The sequence below is a fragment of the Anser cygnoides genome, chromosome 22 (assembly GCF_040182565.1).
Source record: "Anser cygnoides isolate HZ-2024a breed goose chromosome 22, Taihu_goose_T2T_genome, whole genome shotgun sequence".
Classification (NCBI taxonomy): Eukaryota; Metazoa; Chordata; class Aves; order Anseriformes; family Anatidae; genus Anser; species Anser cygnoides.
The window spans coordinates 5,681,556-5,700,623 of record NC_089894.1 but is presented as its reverse complement, the minus strand read 5'-3'; the positions used below and the strand labels follow the sequence as shown (position 1 = coordinate 5,700,623).

Here is a 19,068-nt window from a genome sequence, read left to right as displayed (position 1 = left end):
CGGTCTCAGCAAATGGTTACAGGAGGAAGCAGAGGGGGCGAAGGGCTGGAAACCCAGCCAGGTTCTCACACAGCCAGATCTACCCTCGCTGCTCGCTGTTGGGGTGCGGTGGCGCCTCCCAGCTCCCCTCCTGCCCCCTCTGTGACACACACAGTGCCTGGAAAACCTCAGCACCCAGCCGGGAAAAGGCATTCCCAAGGATATTGCGATGCCCTGCACAGACAATTCTCTCGGATGGTGAGGGAGCGGGGCGGGGGGTGATGAGTACAATGTTGTTGGGGTTCATACACCAGTTGAAGTTACATGGCACGTCGGTGGTTTTTTCCTACTTGAGACACATTCCAAGGCAGTAATTTCATAATAAAGCTACTGACAGAGAACACGTAAATAACTCTGCGCATTTGCGGAGCTTTCCGGTGAAAGCCTAAGGTGCAAACTGAGCCACGAGGATTAGAAATCAGTAGAGGAACCACCAGGCAGAGGGCCAGGAGGCCTGTGTCAGGGCAGGGACGAGGTTTCCTGCTCTAGAAGAAGCTGGCACACCTGCATCACCCCCAGCCAAGAAAGCAAGTGCCCCACTCTGGGGGACGAGAGGCAGAGGGGGCGACCGATGCTCGAGCAGAGGCAGGAGCAGGGCTGTACTTCCCAAACCTGAGCTTCCCGCAATTGATTTGCTCAGCTGAGTTGTGCTCCCGTCTGTTCAGAAGAAAGCACAGCCAGCCCCTGCAAGGAGAGAGAGGTTCTCTTTCAGGGTAGTTGGCATGCAGCTCACACTGCCACCTTGTTCTGTGGAAAAGGAATCAGCCCCCGTATGTACCTAACGGGGACCTGCGAACTGACATTTATAGCGCTCTGTCACCGATCAATATTTACTCTCTCAATTCTCCAGAGGCTCCTGGTAGCTGAGAGAGGGGTGAGGAATTTCAATAATCCTATCAGAACAGCAGAGGGACTCATTAAAAAGAAGGGGAGAAACCCACGCGTATGCCACATACAGGCCAGTTCCCCGTGGCAGCGACCTGAGACCAAGACAGGGAGGGAGCAGAGGGCACCTTCAGACCACCAAGCTATTTTTTGGTTTCAAAACTCAAACCTTTAATTATGCTGAGTGATAAACACTACGTGTGATAAGGAAAAAGGAACCCAGCAGTGGCTCCTAACCCCCTGTCGCATCTGCCCTAGAACAAGGCATCATCCTCATCTTAATACTAAATATGCTGAAGTCTTCAGTTTTGCAGAGCTCAAACCAGTGCAAAGAGGTTTCTGCCTGGACTGCGATTAGGTAATTCAAGTGGAAACCATTCTAAAGCCTCTATTAGAGCTAGACAGCGAGGGGGCCCAAATAATCAAATTGCTGTCTTCACGGAAACCAGGACATGTGCAAGTCAGATGACAGGACTGTGCCCGAGTTCCCCTTCCAGCTCTACAATGACTCCATGAAAGGCTGGGAGAAGCAATGTGTCCTGGACTGCACACTTCCACGCTTGTAAAATGGAGAGAAATCTATTCCCCGGTAGGCTCTGAAGCTAAAATATGGTTTTCAAAACTGTGAACGATGCTGAGAAAAACCACAGGAATTATTTTCTAAACTACAATCCAAAACTTCTGTTCAAAGAAAGGGATGCAGTCAGATCTCCAGCCAGACAAATCGCTATCCACATGCCAGAACAGCCAAAGGAAGAAGTGGAGAACAAAAAGCACGTGCTAGATATTTTGTCCCAGTAATAAAACATTTACTAGAGCAAGCAGAAAGTAAATGCACAGCTGATAAAGAAAACATCACAATGTCACAAAAAACTGACAGTTTCTGATACTTCTCTCAGTAGAAACAAGACAGAGGTGGGTGCTGACATGTTTCAACAAAAGAGTTCTTCCTTACCTTTACGGTGCAAAAAAAAAAAAAAGTTAAAAAACAGGTAATACACACAATGAGTTAAAAACAGTCAAGCAAGATTTTACAGTTTTAACTACATGTGTCCAATATGGGGCGATATTTGAGCTGTTCCACTCCTTCAATTGCTTTTCAGGTTCTCCCTAAAGGCTTCTGAGCAGCAGGTCCCTGAATTTCTGAATGAAGCCTCTTCATTTAGCTTCACTTCGTGAGGGGGAGGTGCCAGCCTTTGATTGCTGTGGCATATCTACATTTTGTTTCCCTTTTTTGTTTTTACTTTGAAGAAAGCACTCAGCCCTCTCACAACAGAGGGTGCATAGGCACAGCAGAGAGACACGTTTGCTATGCAGGCTTCCACCAAAATGAAGGTTATTAAGAAAGAAGAGTTTTGTGTTGTTGTTTTTTTTTTTTTTTTTTTTTTTACAAGAAAAGAAAAATACCTGGGGCAATAGGATTGGTGTACTGACCACAAAAAAAAAACCAGGGAGTTCATCCTTCACTATGTGTGACGTCGTGGTTAACTGGGCTGGAGAAGGATCCCTTGAACAGCTTCGTAAGAAATTAAAGAAAAATCAACTTGCTCCGTCCCCCCTTCAGCAATGTAAATTAATACATTCTTAATTGATGGGGAGAGACAGACGGGCCAATCTGGAGGCCACATTATTTGGGGATAGAAGAATATGGGAAAAGAAGAGACTGGAGAAGAACTCACCATACCGAACAAATTGCTGAAAGGTTAAAGTTAAACAGGTGGGTCCTGAGCATCTCCAGATGAACTTTTTGTTGTGTTTTTTTTTTTTTTGTAAGTGTGAATGCTGGTTAAGAAAAGACTACCTTCAACAGTTTCTTAATGTTCCAAGGACATGAAACAGCTTCTTTCTTGTCAAGAAGATCTGTTTAAATCCAGCAGAGTCACTTGAGCACTGAATGTTTAAAAGCAGAACCCAGGGAGCTTTATCAAAATGATTTCTCTTTGACTAAGCATTGCATGTACACATCATTAGATTGAATCTGTCCGCAGATGTACCGGTGCAGACTTCCACGAGGAGTTCACATGGTTTCCTTCTCCTCCCCCAGCTGCTCAACAACCAGTTACCAAAAAACCCAAGAAATCCTCTGGAAAAAGACAACACTACCTGCACAGATTCCACCAGGCTGTGAAGCACCAGCCTTTAACTGTCCCATCGACTCTTCTTACGTTTTGGGGGCTCTGGGACAGCAAAACCATCTGTCTTGTTGTCCCGGCTGTTGGCATCCTTCCTGTTCTCGCCATTCCTGTTCTCGTTGTTCCTACCCTCGCTGATATTCCTGCTCTCACCATTATTGCGATTGCCACTGCTCACGTCAGCGAAATGCCGGCTTTCACCGTGGCGATGGTTGTCGCTGTGCCGGCCCTCTCCGTGCCGGTAAGCGTCACTGTGGCGGCCACCTCCTTCCCCGTGGCGCTGCACGTCGTTGTAGCGACCGCCACCGCCCTCTCCCCGGCGCGGGACCTCATTGTGCCGACTGTTCCTGTTGTCGTTGTATCGTTCTCTGACGATGCCACCGCCGCCGCCACCACCACCAGGAGCGACGCCGGTGCTGGTGCTGCCGACGCCTTCTCGATTATTAGTGCTGGCAGTCGTGGTGTTGTTGTAGCCCTGTACTCCGACGCTTGGGAAGGTGGGAACGCTGCTCAGATTCCCGGTGCTGGTGAAACCTGGAACACCCTTTGCTGCTGCGGCAGCTGCAATCGGGCTGTCAGGATTTGCAGAATTTTGCTGCGCTGAACTTGTTGGTACTGAGTTCAAGCTCCCAGCACTAGTCCAGCCACTAGCACCCGCAGCAGAGCTTCCAGTCTTTTGGTTATTTAAGCTTGCAGCAACAAAGTGGCTCTTATACTGAGACTGCCAGGAGAGATGGAAAGAAAAAAAAAAAGAGAGCACGTTTGCCTCTACACTGCACCACAAAACACACAGTCATCATGCATACACAAGCCTGTCTTGAACTCTGGGGAACCCCTAGTAAAAAGGGTTCCTATAAAAAGTCAGTCTTGGAGCGATTACATTCCTGCCGTGCTTATGAACACAGAATTAGTAACGGACATCTGCTACCAGACCACAGAAACAACGAAACTCCTATACTGTGGGGTTTATTTTCACACTCAAAAGAAAGGGTGTCTCTGTTCCCTGCTTCTTTTGTCTGCAATTACACTATTGCTGCTAAGCAACTTAAGTAGGATCAAGCCTAGGAGCAGAATCCAAACGGGAAAAAGAGCAAATAGGCAGCAGAAAACAAAATAAGTTTGGCACATTCATGTTGTGCAGCTATGTTCAGTCCAGCCTGCATGCTATTCTTCCACTTTGGACTGCAACATTGAGTGCCCCAGTTGGATAAGACATGGCTGCAACTACCAAACTTAACTTCCCTGAAGTCAGCAGGGTTTCTGCACTCTTGAGGGAGGAAATAAAAAACATTTTGAACCATCAGTAGTAAAATTTTTCCATGTTATTTCCTTTTCTCTTGAGGTAGAACTTGGGATACAAGTGCCTGAGTTGGAACTTGGGATACAAGGGACTGAACCAACCTGAAAAGCTGCTTTCATTGCTGTAAGTCTGTCGCCCATTGCCCCAGAGGATGGCTTATACGCTTCATAGTTGCTCATCACACTGTTGTTGTTTCCACGGTCCTAAGCAGAAAGACAAAGGACAACTGGAGAGATTTATACAACTCAGACACTTCTCCAAACCTATCTTCACTCTGCACTCAGGGAAAATGCCCACTAAGGACCACAAACCTCCGGGAGCACCAAACAGTAGCACAGTTTGGCTCATGATCTTGAGGATGACAGAAAGGTAAAGGTGCAGGAGCTCTAAGCAACTCACTATTCATCAGTATAACCACATTTCCCAGCTCCCTACAGTACAAGCAAAACCGAGGTGCAACCAAGGTGAAATCAGATAGCTTGCAAAAAAAAAAAAAAAAGCAAGCCACAAGCTGGTCAATCCTGAGTTTAAAAGTTCCAAGAACCTGTAAAGAACTTCTTCAGCATCTCTACTTACAGAACTTTCTGATCCCAGACCAGGACGCTCACGATATCCTAAGCCACCACCACCAATATTCAGCTTCTTGCCTTTTCCTCCTTTGAAACGGGATTTCCGGAACCATGGGTTCTGTACAAAAGAAAACCAAATGCTTTTCAACACAGGGAATGAGAAGACTGGTAAACACTGGTAATGAGACTCAGAAAAGAAGGATTTTGCTCATTTCAAAAAACAAAACAAAACAAAAACAGTCTCCCAATCCACAACACAGCCGTTGCAAGGGGACGGGACACATCAGACTACGCTGCTTTATAATTAACTTGGAGACAGTCCTGTCATGTGGGTCTGAAGCTTTTCCTACAAATGCTCCTTATCATAACTGATTTTATGTCCTGAGCTCTCATACATACTAACGTTTTGGGGCGTTGTATTCTAATAAACCCAGGAATAAGTGCAATCTGTAATGCCATTCGCTCGAGAGCTCTGAATTTGCTCATGTTTGGGTTTTATTGATTTAGTCCATTGCCTGGCTAAGAAGAAATGAAGTTCTGTCAGCAAAACTTACTGCAACGAGCAGTGGCTAGGAAAGGGCAGTCCAAACAGACCTCCTGTTACTAGGTTTTTAAGTAACGTTTAGCTGCACCTCTCCTTATATCCTGTAGGTTGTTCAAACCTGAAGAAGCCAGTAAGCCAAGCCATGCAGCTTCTGTTCTCTCCTCTCATACACAGCCTTGGAGCTGTGCCTCACAAACTCTGTCACTTGTGAAAATGCTGCCTCTGTACACCAGAAAAACTATTTACTTCTAACAGCTAGTGTCTAAGCTGCTGGGTGAAGTCACAAGCATGCTAATCCATACCTGAAATTGGAAATTACCAAAAAGCCTTTGCTCCTTTGCAGCTACAAGGGCAGCAAAAGACAAGAACCTAACGAGCTGACAAGTACAGCGGCATAAACACAATTGTTTGAGCAATCCATCAGACCTATATATAGTAAGCCTGCCAGACAGCACTGCCAAGCAGGTAAAACGATCAAGCCACAACCAGTTCACAAAGTGAAAGTTCCTGTAATCAGCTTCTAGTTCAGCTTACAACTAAGCTGCATCTTCTAGGTACCTGCTATTAATGCGTATCAAAAATCTGATGGTAAGGAGATACCAGAGTTGGAGTGCTCTGCTGACATCAGACAGGTTATAGTTCCTAATTTCCTAGGCAATGTTTTACTCCTGAGTAGATTACATGTGGCAGTCCAAAATCATCATGTCTTCTGCATTCTTTCAAAGGCCATAACAAAAAAGCACTAGAAAGCCTACTTAAAAACAATACAGGTTCCCAAAAGGTCACTGAGAATATATGATGGAGCCAGAAACAAGACTCTGAACTCCTTATTTGCTCACTGTGCTACTCATGGAAGTAACCTTCCTCTACTCAAAAAGTTTTGCTTTGTACCTGCATTGCTAGATCCAGCAGCTCTTTGGAAACATGTTGATTAGCACCTTCCAGATTTCGGACGAGATCACCCGCGAAATTACTGTCTTTGGGAGTCAACAGAGTGTAGGCAACTCCCTTCTCGCCTGCTCTGCCAGTGCGACCAATTCTGTGGGTGTGCGTGTCTATGTCCCGAGCCACATCGTAATTGATCACAGTCTTAATGGAAGGAATATCTAACCCACGAGCTGTAACAAAGAGCGATACAGTGGTGAGTGTGATTGGCCTGAAGGAACTCAAAGCAATCCCATTCATACCAGCACATCATTCTGCTCCAGCATAGGAAAGGAGTTTTCACAGGAAAAGATCCCTGTTAAGACACCCTTCATACGCTACGACTCTTTGCTATCTTAGGTACAGCAATATCGCTCATCTCCAAGTTCACAGCACTGGAGATGGAAGATCTCTCTTCAAATGGCTTTCATTTCCAGTGAGAAATATACATTGAAATCCATGCTTTGTTCAGCTAAACATCTGGGTATGAAAGGTTTTCTAGAGAAGGCTTCAAGTGCATCCATCTCCTCCTCATATAAGCATGCATAATTTGTCAGCTGACTGATGAATAGCAACTACATCCTTAAGAAACAGCTTATTTTCTTTTTGTATATTAAATAATATACCTGTCACTGTAACTCAAATATCACTATAAGACTTTAACAATGTAATCCTTTGCTAACACTACTTCTGAAAAACATCTGGAAAACTGTGTCCAGCAGGTGTAGAAGCCAACTTTGTTGCTTTCCACTGAAGGGCATTAACCTTTCTGCTGATATCCACAACTTGTACGAGCTGCTCTTTCTTAAAAAGCCACATACCTGCTACATCAGTAGCTACCAGTATCGGGATCCCTTTTTTCTTAAATTCTGAAATGACTTTATTCCTCTCACTCTGGTCCATGTCACCATGAAGCAGCCCTAAATTATGATCCTCCTGCTTGAGGTTATTAGCCAGCTCTTCTGCATTTGCCTTCTTGGTGACGAACAGGAGAACGCTCCCAGAAGATGTAAACTCCACAAGGCGTCGAGTCAGCCAGTTCCATTTGCTAGGGCCAGAAGGGAAAATCTCCACAATTTGAGTAACATCTTCATTTGCCTGAGGAGAGAAATAAGACAAGCCACAATGCAGTACACAAAAGGCACTATTGCAAACAAACACAGCAGAATAAAATCAGGAATTTAAACTAAGTGTGAGAACAAAATGTACAGAAGCAGGGGACTGACATCCTCCTCTGAATGAGGTTTCAGTTATCCCCTGCTTGACTAATTGCTGACCGCTTTATCTTCACTACACAGAAAAGGCAGGGGTTAAGCGAGCTACTCTCTGATAAATCTGAGAGGCAAACTGCAGACTTTGACACAAACAGAAACTGACTGAGCAAGGACAGCTGCTTTTTTCCTTAAGCAAAGTTTAGAAGAACGAGCCTCCTAGAAAGGCAAGGCCGCAGGTAGCCGTTCATTTTTTGTTATGAAGGGATACCTCACAATCCTGATTAAAAAAACCAAAAATGCAGGGAACTGGCTGAAAGAAGAATGTTCTGAAGGCAGTTTGTGAAACTTCTCAACAGTTTGCATATATTCTGTGCAAAGTTTCTTCACAGCAAGCGTACATCTGCCCACTTCATTGACTTATTACCAAAGCGTGCTGATAGTTCACCTGCTACTGTCAAGCAAGTACAGATCAACATTCCCACATAAACCAGCTGAGAGGCATTACGGCCTAAGTTGCAAATCCTCCATTGCAAAAGCTGTAATCGCCCTATTTATATTTTTGAGACAAAGCAAAAGGATACACCTATTAATTCAGCCTAATAAACAAATCAATCACTGCCTTAAATGTTGTTTCACTCCTAGATGAAACCCTCCCATCACTACAAGATTATTTCCTGGCAGAAAGCTGAATAAAATAAAATAAAACAAAAACAAAATCACAAAACTATTTTTTTTAAACACAAGATATTTACTCTTAAATATATGTGATGAATACTGCAGTTTAACACAAATTTCAGACAACAGAATGATTCATTTCTATGACTGTATCAGAAGTAAGGCAGAATTACCTCTCCAATGTCTCCCTGCACAACTCGAATTGGGTCAATCAGAATATCTCGGGCCAATTTCTCAATCTTTTTACGGAAAGTGGCACTGAACAAGAGGGCTGAAAGAAAAAAAACAGTATTTGAGCTTCATGAAAAATCTTTTTTCAGAATTATGAGAACACTGCACAGGTATTGTGAACCTGTACGACTGTACTGTATGTCAGGGATCTAAAGCTACAGTCTGTTTCAGCGGTTCTAACGAAAATTATCAATCACAGTGACTATTAAAATATCTCAAAGTAGAAATACGTTTCATGGTATTTGAAATAGGATATGAATAATAGGTGGCACTGCTGTGAGCCTTCGTTTCTGCCACTTTAGAACACAGAGTCTCAAAGCATATGAATATTAATTCAGCTAATCATTTTTTCTCTGAGTAAAGTCTGTGGAGGGATTACAGAGTGATGAACAGCCTGGTTAAATGCTCACACTTCACAAGCAATCCCTCCCACCAGCCCCCACAGAGAATAATGCCACCGGAGTCCTGCGGAAGTCTCACTGCACGGCTGTGTCAAGAACAAGAAATCCAAGCTCTGCTCCAGATTCTTAACTGGCAGCCCACCATACAGCCTCCTTCATCTCCCAGCACTGTATTTTGAAACTTGCTTATACTTACTCTGTCTGTCAGGACGTACGTGGCTTGCAATTGATCTGACCTGATATTCTGGAAGAGAGAGAAAATGCTCTAATCAACGCTGTATGCTCATTAGGTAGTGGACTAACTCAGAAACACAACTGGACTGCTTTATTTAACAAATAACCACAGAAGGAATGAGTGCCTCTCCCTTGATATTTAATTTTACTGGGACTTCCTGGTGCTCTTTGCTGCACAACGGAAGTTCATTCAAATTTCCTTACGGAACTTTCTTAAGGTTCCTTGAACTTCATCAAAAGTTCCTTTAAGCAAAGATCCTAGCTGAATCTGTGCACACTCTGTACATCTCACAAGTGTCTCTCACATTGGGGTATCATAGCACTGCCAAATTTTTACCGTGTCCCATGATTCCTGGGCACATATTCAAAGTCATATAGATCCGAATGACTAAACCTGATCCAAAAAAGCAGAAAGTTCTTCTAACACCACTAGTTTGTACACACAGAATCAAAGCACAGAAGTGACTTGCCCAAAAGTTATTCTAAGATGAAAATCAGGCTTTTGGGAATTCGTTCATCAACAGGGCTTTGCTAATCTCTTTATACCAACAGATAATAGACCTTTAAATATGAGCTTTGTATAGAAAACACTTCCATAATGTATTAAGTATAGGAAGCTACTGGAGCTATAAACAGTCATATTAAGCTGGGAATCACACACTGCCGCTTTCCAAAACGGTGACCTTTGGTCAGTACGTACCAAAACCCATATCAAACATTCTGTCTGCTTCATCAAACACAAGGTAAGTGACTCTTTGAAGGTTTGTAGCTTTCTTTTTCACATGGTCAATCAAACGACCCTGTGGAGAAAAAAAAAAGCCATTTTTTTAAAGCATATTTAAAAAAAATTATATACAACCTTCAATCACCTAGCTGCTTTTTATCCTCACTTACCAGAGACATAGAACAAAAACACGTCAGGGCTTCAGTCTGGAAATAAGTGTTAATATTCAAGTCATAGAAACAGATTCCTAAATCCCTCATGAAGTATACTTGACAAGATGAATTTTATGACTAGTTTTTGAAGGATAAACAGTGCTGAGACCCTAAAATTGCCCATTCTTCATCCTGACTTAACTTTAACTGTGAACTATTTAATTCCAAAATTGTTGGTGCAGGAGATCTTCACGCTTTGCTTTTTTTGCCCAGTACCCGCAATAAATACCCACAATAAAACTTCCTCCAACCATTACTTACTCAGTTTTGCCCAAATTTGTAACTAGGTTTTACAGTAAGCAAAAATCAGTTGAGAATAGCGCTCATTTAAATCACTGGCTCCGCATCAACACCCAGTCGATGTCTCAGCCCTTCAATGTAACTGCTACAGGCTCTACACTGATTCAGGAAGATGTCACTCAAGTTCAAGACATTCTGGGAATTTTCCTCACAAATTTAAGACTCAGCAATCAGAAGCTGGTGTTGCACACAACTGACACTGATTCAAGCAGGTCTTGCTTGCTACTATGTCTTCTGTTGGAAGATCATACCTAATCTCTTTCAATTTCTCTTGAGACAGGAATAATCCCAGTTTATTTGTCTTTAACATCTGATAACCTGCGAAGAACCTGGATTTCAGTGATCAGAGAACAAAATCTACATCACCAATGATACTGAGAGATTTGTCTCAGCTTCAGTTACACAACAAAACACGTACTGTGTGCAGACAGGTACTTACCGGTGTACAAACAACTATCTCTGCCCCCTCCTGGAGGGCTTTGGCTTGTTCCCACATGCTTCCTCCTCCATACACAGCTACGGAGCGCAGATTATACGCCTTACCAAAGCGCTTACATTCAGAATGGATCTGAGAATTTTAAACAGAACACATCTCAGTTCAGGTTAGAAGGATCTGAGAAGATACTCTTACCTTGGCAATGGAGCCCAGCTCCTGAAATCCAATTTTCAGTTATCAGCTTAATTAAATTATTCAGAAATCCTCAGGACTGAATGCTCCAATACTTGCGGATAACTTCCATTCACTTATCTGGGAAAGCTATTTAGGCATTCAACTGCAATTTAAGCTATTGTTTTATACATACAATTTGTGGCAATGTATCCACAGTACTCCCAATACTTAAGAATAACATGGGAGAACTGTGTAAAAGTAACAATTTAAAGTTTGTCATGATCCTTAGACTAAAATTAGTGTGAGGATTGTGAGCTTACAATGGAGGCAGGTGCAGAGTAATTTTTTCAAATAGGTTACTGAGGTTCTCTGGCAACTTCTGCACAGAATTTTGCCTCCTTCTGTAGGAACACTGTATGGTACACATATTTTCTAGACACCTACCTGTTGGCAAAGCTCTCTGGTTGGGCATACAATCACTGCAATGGGACCGTCCCCTGGTTCAAGCTCCTTTTGATCCATGATGTGAATCAACATCGGCCAGATGAAGGCTGCTGTTTTTCCACTTCCAGTCTTAGCTATCCCAATCATATCTCTGCCACTTAGTGCAACTGGAACGCCCTAAAAATAAGGAGATTCTAAACCCATATTATGCCCAACTTAGCATGTTACTGTCCTAGATATTAAATGAAAACCCAGATAAAAATGGAAGACATGCTGCAGCGGACTCAGAGCAGCATACGTAGATACATACACAGTTTTATTGCCAAGTCAGATTTGAGTTAGTTTGGTTTAAGGGCTGGAAGTAATTGCAGTATTATGTTAGTGTTCTATATGAAGTCGGTGTTTGGGCACAGTACAACATCCCCAGGATATATTTACATGGCCATAAATGCATCCTGTCCAGCTGTAAGAATGCTAAACCCAAGAAAAATAACAAAGCTATTTACCTACAAAAATCCAAATTATTCTTCTCTGTGACAGCTCTATATAGGAAACTAGAATTGTATACACCCTCATACGCACCAGGGACCTTTGCATGCATTCTGTTAGCTGCATTTAGATGTAAGAGAGTAACAACACTCACCTGGCACTGTATAGGAGTGGGCTGGGTATACTCAGATTTCCTAATTTGATGCATAAGTTGCTCATCAAATCCAAAATGAGCAAAGCTACTGCCAGGTCTTGGAGGAGCAGCACCGGAGACCTTAGAAATAAAAACATATCTTTGTTCATGGAAAGCAGTAAGAGAAAACCAAAGAAATCTATAAAAAAAAATGAACAAAGCTATTTCTACCTCAGAAAACTGCCTTTTTTTTTTTTTAAACAGACCTAAGTATAACTCAGTGCAAACTCCATATGTGCTGTGTAACTAGGTCTTTCAGATATAAAAAAATTACATAAGTTGTCAATCAACACAAGCTACTAAAAATCGTACCTACTTCCTTGTAAAATTTATCTCCTTCCTCCTCCAAATAGTTCCCTTCACAGGAAGTCACCACGCTAACATGTCTCAAATGGCAAAAAAAATAATTCTTGCATATAGGATTTCCAGTTTCAATTCTTAGCTCTGTGGTTCTTTAGTACAATTGCAACTATACAACTGGCAATTTTGGGTGCCCAATTTGAAAAGCCCAGAGATGACTTTCAAAAACTGCTGAGGAAAATCAACCTCCTTTAAACCAAAGTCATTGAAGGTGTCCAAGAGGCTTGGTATTCAAAACATGGAATTCCCTGTCAAAATCTTCATTAAAACTACTAAGGCAGTTAAAAAGAATGAGAGAAAAAAAAATACAACGAAGATAGTTCTGTGACCTGCTTACCCGGAGATTTAGCTTATGACGTAACTCCACCACTTGCTGCGGGGTGAGACTGGTGATCTCCTCATGCTCATCATAGAAATTTTTCTCAAAAGGTGGATATTCAATCTGCAAGGGTAATTACTCAGTTAGTCCAAGACTTAAGATTCTCTCTGTACATCTAATTTCTTAGAAATTAGTTCTTAGCTGTCTGTGATAACGTTAACTTAATAGGGAGCAATTTTAAGGATCTTCAGTATGACTCAAGTGGCACAGCAGTGAAATATTACAACACTGATTCATAGGGAAGGAAGCATATTTCAGTCTACTTCCTAGCTCCTGCTTTGTACAGTCCCTCAGAAAGAATAGAACAGAATAAGCTTCCTACCTCTGAATGGTCAATAGGTGGAAGGGGATCAATGATTTTTTTGGACGGTGCAATTGGGTTCCCATCACTGTCATACTCGAGGTTATCCTCTTCCTCCTCTTGTACCACACCAGCAGTAGGGTTTTCAGCCATGTAGCGAAAATAAGCTTCCTGCAGCAAAACATATCAGTAAAATTGCATACAATAGGATGCAAAAATAGTACCACATTTGTTTAATGATGTACAAAGCTAGGTGGTGGTTTGCTTTCACACACAGCATTGAGAAACAGAATGTTCACTAGAACTGGTTCTTCTAACAAATACCAACAGTTATGCCCAGAGAAAGGACAGTAAGAAGACAAAAAGAAAACAACTACAATGTTCAGGTAGACCACAAATGCTTTTTTTTTTTTTAAAAAAAAAAAAACAACGAACACAAACTTTTCCTCTTACAGATCTGCTTAAGAAATCCTTCCATCAAGACTTGTAATGCTTTAACAATATAAAATTCTATTCTTATTTCCACACAAACACAATACAAACACTGCAGGTTTTTAAACACAGAACACAATGTTACTAAGCATATGCTGTTCTTTTTTTGTTAAACAAACTATGCCAAAGATAGTTTCTCCACTTCTAACTACACTCAAGAAATGAAAAGTCAACAGCAAATGGGAAAGAAACTATTTCAAGAGTCTTTCAACACAAGCCCAAGTTAGAAATCACTGTCACATGCTATCCTTACAGCTCACAAGGAAGTATGCATCTCACAGAATCCCATTTAGGTCTCACTGGCACATCACGACATTCTCATGCAGAAACACCAGTCTCAATTGATTTTTAAGCAAAGATTTAAGACAAGATTTTTAAAGCAAGGTTCAATTACAAAGAAATGTGTATACCCATCTGTTTTTTTTCCATTCACATGGCCAATTATTGCTCAGTCATTTAGATATGCATGCAATATACTTTCTGAACAACTGTCTGCAAGCGTAAGTTAGCTGTGCTCAGACTTTAGCATGGCTACACTCCCCAAACTGGAAGCAAAGCCCTACAGGCCAGAGAACCTTTCCATGCTCTGCTTTACTACAAGTACCACGATAATTCTTAATTGTAATCTGGTAGAGAGACATTTTGAAATTAAGCCTTTCCTCTTTGCTTAATATTCCATTATGGCGATGCCTACAATCCTCAGTCAGACCTGGAGTTCCTCTGAAAACTAAGAGCAAAAAGCCAGATTCTTGCCCTTAGCAGACAAACTGCGGAGGCTATTTGCAGTGAAATTTCAACAGCCTCTCAGTGGTGTTCCATATTAGTTGCTTCAGTTAATCTCAAATTTAATGAGACCCTCAGATACTGAAAAACCTGTAGTACAGGAAGTTGAAATTCAAATTGACAAAAAAAATCGTCTCAAACAGGGTAAAAAAAGAAAGAAATTGTCTCCTAATATTCTTTTCTTTTTTTCTTTTGGTGAAACACTTAGAAGGGTGGAGACAGCAGGGTAACCTCTAGAGCTTCCTGCTGAATTGTCCGGGTACTGTGCATGACACTGGAGTTTTATTTGTACCTAGTAGTTACGTATTTGGGGAGGGAAGATAAAAAACAAAAAAAGAAGATAGAAAGACTGCATAAGAACTCACTTGGTCATCTTCCTCTTCAATGTCATCTCGAATACCCCTGGAAAAACAAGCGGAGAAAAAAAAAACTTCCCTGCAAGTGTTCCACATACTCAGCTCCACACTTTGATTTGATTAGTGCTGATACTTTGTGGAAGATACAACGCTAACAACTCAGTAACATTCATAATCCCAACCCATGGATTTTTCTTATTTGGTGCCAACCATAACAGCGACCCTGCAAAGACTTCATTTTACTTCTATTAATGAGACTGAAAGATTAGGATTCCGTCTTCCCAGTAGAAGCCACATCAAAGATCATCCTGGTCTAAGCTCTCGATGCTACCAGATGTCCCATAAGTGAAGAGCAATATGAGCCAGGAAGTGCAAATCCAGTTCAGGACTTCCCCAGGTGGTCATTTGGATCCGGTGTTCTGTTTCAGGACCATGTATAATCTGATCAACCCCATGCAATGCAATGCAAGTTCTATCAATGTTTCTGACACTTATATCAAGAAGCACAATTATTTCCCTTGGTCAAAACAGACAGACAAGCTGCAAAAATGTAAATTGCTTGAACTCCAAATTTAGTAATCCCAATTATCACCCACTACCTAATGTGTCAGCTTTACAGGGAATGTCTTAAAACCTAGTTCAAGTTTGGAAAAGCCTCCAGTATCTCCAGTACTACAGGTGCAGCAGCACTGTTTCATATTATCTACAGAACAATGAACATCAACAAAATACATCGGAATTTTCTTAGCACCATACAGGACACAGGTAGGAATGGGAATTACAAGAGAGAACTTACTTAGCATTCTTTTTTTCCTTGTCTTTATCTTCAAGTCGCTTCATGTCTCGAGCAGCTTGATCCTAGCAGGTCATAAAATTGTGGCACGTTAGAAAACATAACAAGATGATAAAATGTGGAAAGGAAAAATTGTTCCTAACTAGACCATCATTTTGCAGCAATGATAATTTCTGGACTAAGCCTTTTCTTGCTCCATGCCCTATTAGCATCAAACAAATTCTAATTCCTTTGAAATCTATATATTGTAACTGTGGCAGTGTTGTTGAAAAAATATATTCTCTGCATTCTTCTTGCAAATGCTGTGATAGAATCCAGCTAACTACAGAATTGCAGCTAAGGAACTGCTCCTGATAAATCTAAAACATTTCCATTCAGGTTGTGAAAAAACACACAAAATGTTAGCTTAGTATTTAGAGACACACAAAGCTCTTTGTGGCGTTGCCTTGGCAAACCCAAAACACTTAAATAGTTGAGCTACTGTAAAGTATATCCGCTACATCCCCATTTAATTCACATTTAAGTTCTAATTAACATACTGTCTTAAATAAAAATCAAAAGCTAAGTGACATTCCGAATGCAACTGCCCAAGCCATGAGGGGCATTTGCTGCTCCTGACCGGAGAGGAGCACTGCCACAGAAGTTAACAAACATTTCACAAGCCGGGTCTTGCCTCCACTTCAGCCATGAATGCCTCCAGAGGATCATCGTCGCTGTCAGAGTCTGCCGATTTGGAATGAAACTGCTGGCGAGTGGGGGAATTCTCCGCTGGAATGTATGGCAAGTCGACATTGCTGTTATCTTCCTCTTCGTCCTCAAAGTACCTGAAAAGAAACAAACATTGGCCCAGTCAGGACGGAGCCTACAGCAGCACACCGTCCTTCACGGTTTTCGAGCTGAGTCAAGTTTCCCATGCAGAGATGGATAACAAAAGTCAGCGCGTATACAGGACCTGCTGCTAAAATGCTTCCCTTGTGAAAGGCACACAAATTTATCCTATCTGGCTCCAACTCTGAACTAAACACCTCATGCAAAGTCTCGGTCGTACCAGGGCATGAGATCTGAACGGTCTGAGGCTCAGCTGAGGGATGTTCTTAGGGAGAAGGAAAGCTAGAGGAGGAAGAGAGCTCTCCAAGAGCTCCTGTAGGATCTCACTGTCTTCTAAATGTATTTAAAGGCAAGGAAGCTTTGCTATTCTTGTTTTATAGGTGATGAGCTGAGACAGAGAAAGTGTAAATAAGTCCAGGGACACACCAAACATCTACCCCTGAGCAGGGCTGGGCATTCCTGCAGGCAATCAGCTCAGTATTTTTGATACTATGGCAGTAAAGCCACCAGGGTTTTGCTACACCATCATGAAGTGTTAGGGTATTTTATTTAGGGTATTTATTAGGCTGTTCTAAATAACTGAACCTCACAAACATCACAGGTACTTCCCCTGACCTTGAAAAGTATAAAACACCACAATCTAGAACTAGAGAGACACAAGAAATAGCTCTACTTACGCGTTCTCTTCATCAAAATTTGCTCGCTTTGACCCAATTTTGTAGAAAGAAGGCAGCTGTGGAGGTCCCGATTTTGCAAATGCAGCAGAAGAACCGGCTGTTCCAAAAGCACTATGAGACTGTTGAGAAAGCTTAGGCTCCTCTTTCTTTCCAGGGGTTATGGCAAATCCACCAAAACCAAAGCCTCTCTTTGTACCAGGTCCACCTTTATTCCAATTCATGATGCCCTCAATATACCTGTTAAAACCAGAACAGAGAAATTAATGCCCTTCCTGCTTTAGGCAGGTATAAACAATAGTGATCTTTCCTGAAAGCAGGTTCCTTTACTCATAACAAAGAGACTTGGGAAATGTAGCCACAAAATTTTGATCCGTTTCCCAAAACGGATTTGCAAGTACGAGCGAATCCACAACTTGGAAAAAGAATAAATCAAAGACGTTGTCTTCGAAAATAGATCACATCCCTCAAACCCTACTGAAGCATATGTTGACGGTCTTGTTTGTTTTACATTTTACATTTTTACAACATGAGACAAACAAACCCGAAGTCAGAACCTGGCACAGCAGGAGGAACGAGAGATGAAAAGTCAGCTCAGTAAATATTTCTGCATGCCCATACAGTGTTTCCCATCCCCGAGTGTTTGATGGCTCTGTAAATACCACACTACAATCCAGACATTTCTAGAAAAACAGGCCCAAAGCAGCACACGGCTCACCGCTTTGTCGTGAGACAAGACACACTTCTGCCAAAAAGTTAGCTCCCTCTTCTCCTCAAGCAAGTGTCTCTAGCCATCGATACGTGTTCTCCATTCCAGCCTTCTAAATTAGATGAAGGCCGAACTGATATACTAAGATTTACACTTTTCATTCCAAGTAATTTAATTATTTCATCTTCACGGTCAAGTCATACTTTTAAGGCTGCCAAAAAGAACACGACCCCCACTGCTTCCAAGTGTTTTGTAATTTGACAGCCCAACGGCTACAAGACTTATCGAAGGAATCCCTGCATTCAGCGAGAGCCCTCCAACGAGATCAGAATTCACGGGCAAGGGGAACAACTTCAAAATAACCTCAGAGCAAGCACTGCCGCCGCGCCCTGGGCAGGACGTTTACCAGCCTGGGGCTTGCTCAGTGAGGCTCAAGCCTAGAGCTCATGAGGAGGCTCTGGAGAAGTGCTTTTCAGTTCTCTGTGGCAGAGGCTGGCTGCGACACGCTGCTCTTGCACAGGCACACGGTGCAGCTTTCACACCTGACACGGATACGAGGCCAAAACGTATAAGTAAATGGATCAAAGGGGGAACTTCGCAGCCCTGGTGCCGACAGCACAGCAGGCATCCCTCTGAGTGACAACGCCTGCATCTAAGGATCCATCCTCACACACTTAGCGGCCTCCCTTTCCCCCCACCGCTCCAGGACCAAAAAAGAAACGTTCCCTTGTTCCCTTTTGTGCCTAAAACCCCCCCAAACCGCGTCAATTCGCCCAGGGAGCGGTGACGGGCCGCGGAGCGAGCCCCTACGGCCCCTGCGAGGCTCTGAGGCCGCTGGGAGGGGGGGAGGCAGCGGCGGGGCTCGGAGCCCCCTCACGGCTTCCCCGCGCTCGGGGCTCCCCTCACGGCGCTTCGGGGCCCCCCTCACGGCGCTTCCCGCCCGCCGCGGGCCCTTTGTGAGGGCCGGGCCGGGCCGGGCGGAGGCCTCCCTCAGCGGCGCTGGGTGGTGGCCCCGCGGCTCCCTCAGCCCCTTCCTGTGAGGGGAGGCCGGGCAGGAGCCGCCCCCGCCCCCGCCGTCCCCGCACCCCTCCGCCCCCCGCTCACCGCCCGGCCCCGCGGCCGCCGCTCCCCCGGTTACCGGGCCGGGGGCGTGGAGACGGGACGCGACGTGCCGACGTGTGTGCGTGACGCGCTGACGTCAGCGCGCCCTGCCGGGCATGCGCGGTAGCGGAGGTGAAGCCGCCGAGGGGAGAAGGGAAGGGTTTGGGCAGAG

The 19,068-nt window shown here is 43.3% G+C and overlaps 1 protein-coding gene across 4 annotated transcripts; it reads right to left on the bottom strand.

Moving 5' to 3' along the window:
* Positions 1-2,287: 2,287 nt before the first annotated feature.
* DDX42 (DEAD-box helicase 42) lies at positions 2,288-19,066 on the bottom strand. 4 transcript variants are annotated; one of them, XM_013196788.3, is made up of 18 exons: positions 18,934-19,066; positions 17,090-17,326; positions 16,258-16,408; positions 15,588-15,649; positions 14,801-14,837; positions 13,182-13,331; positions 12,818-12,922; positions 12,082-12,201; positions 11,439-11,615; positions 10,824-10,952; positions 9,849-9,948; positions 9,111-9,158; positions 8,456-8,553; positions 7,215-7,491; positions 6,361-6,587; positions 4,933-5,043; positions 4,458-4,559; positions 2,288-3,777 (listed from the first exon to the last, which is right to left on the bottom strand). In XM_013196788.3, the coding sequence occupies exons 2-18, from the start codon at positions 17,308-17,310 to the stop codon at positions 3,064-3,066; spliced, it is 2,829 nt and encodes a 942-aa protein (XP_013052242.3). In that variant the 5' UTR covers positions 17,311-17,326; positions 18,934-19,066; the 3' UTR covers positions 2,288-3,063. The 4 variants fall into 4 exon arrangements, with proteins under 4 accessions (XP_013052242.3, XP_066837629.1, XP_066837630.1 ...); XM_066981528.1 differs by having other exon boundaries at positions 18,900-19,025; XM_066981529.1 differs by lacking the exon at positions 18,934-19,066 and adding an exon at positions 17,805-18,497.
* Positions 19,067-19,068: the final 2 nt, after the last annotated feature.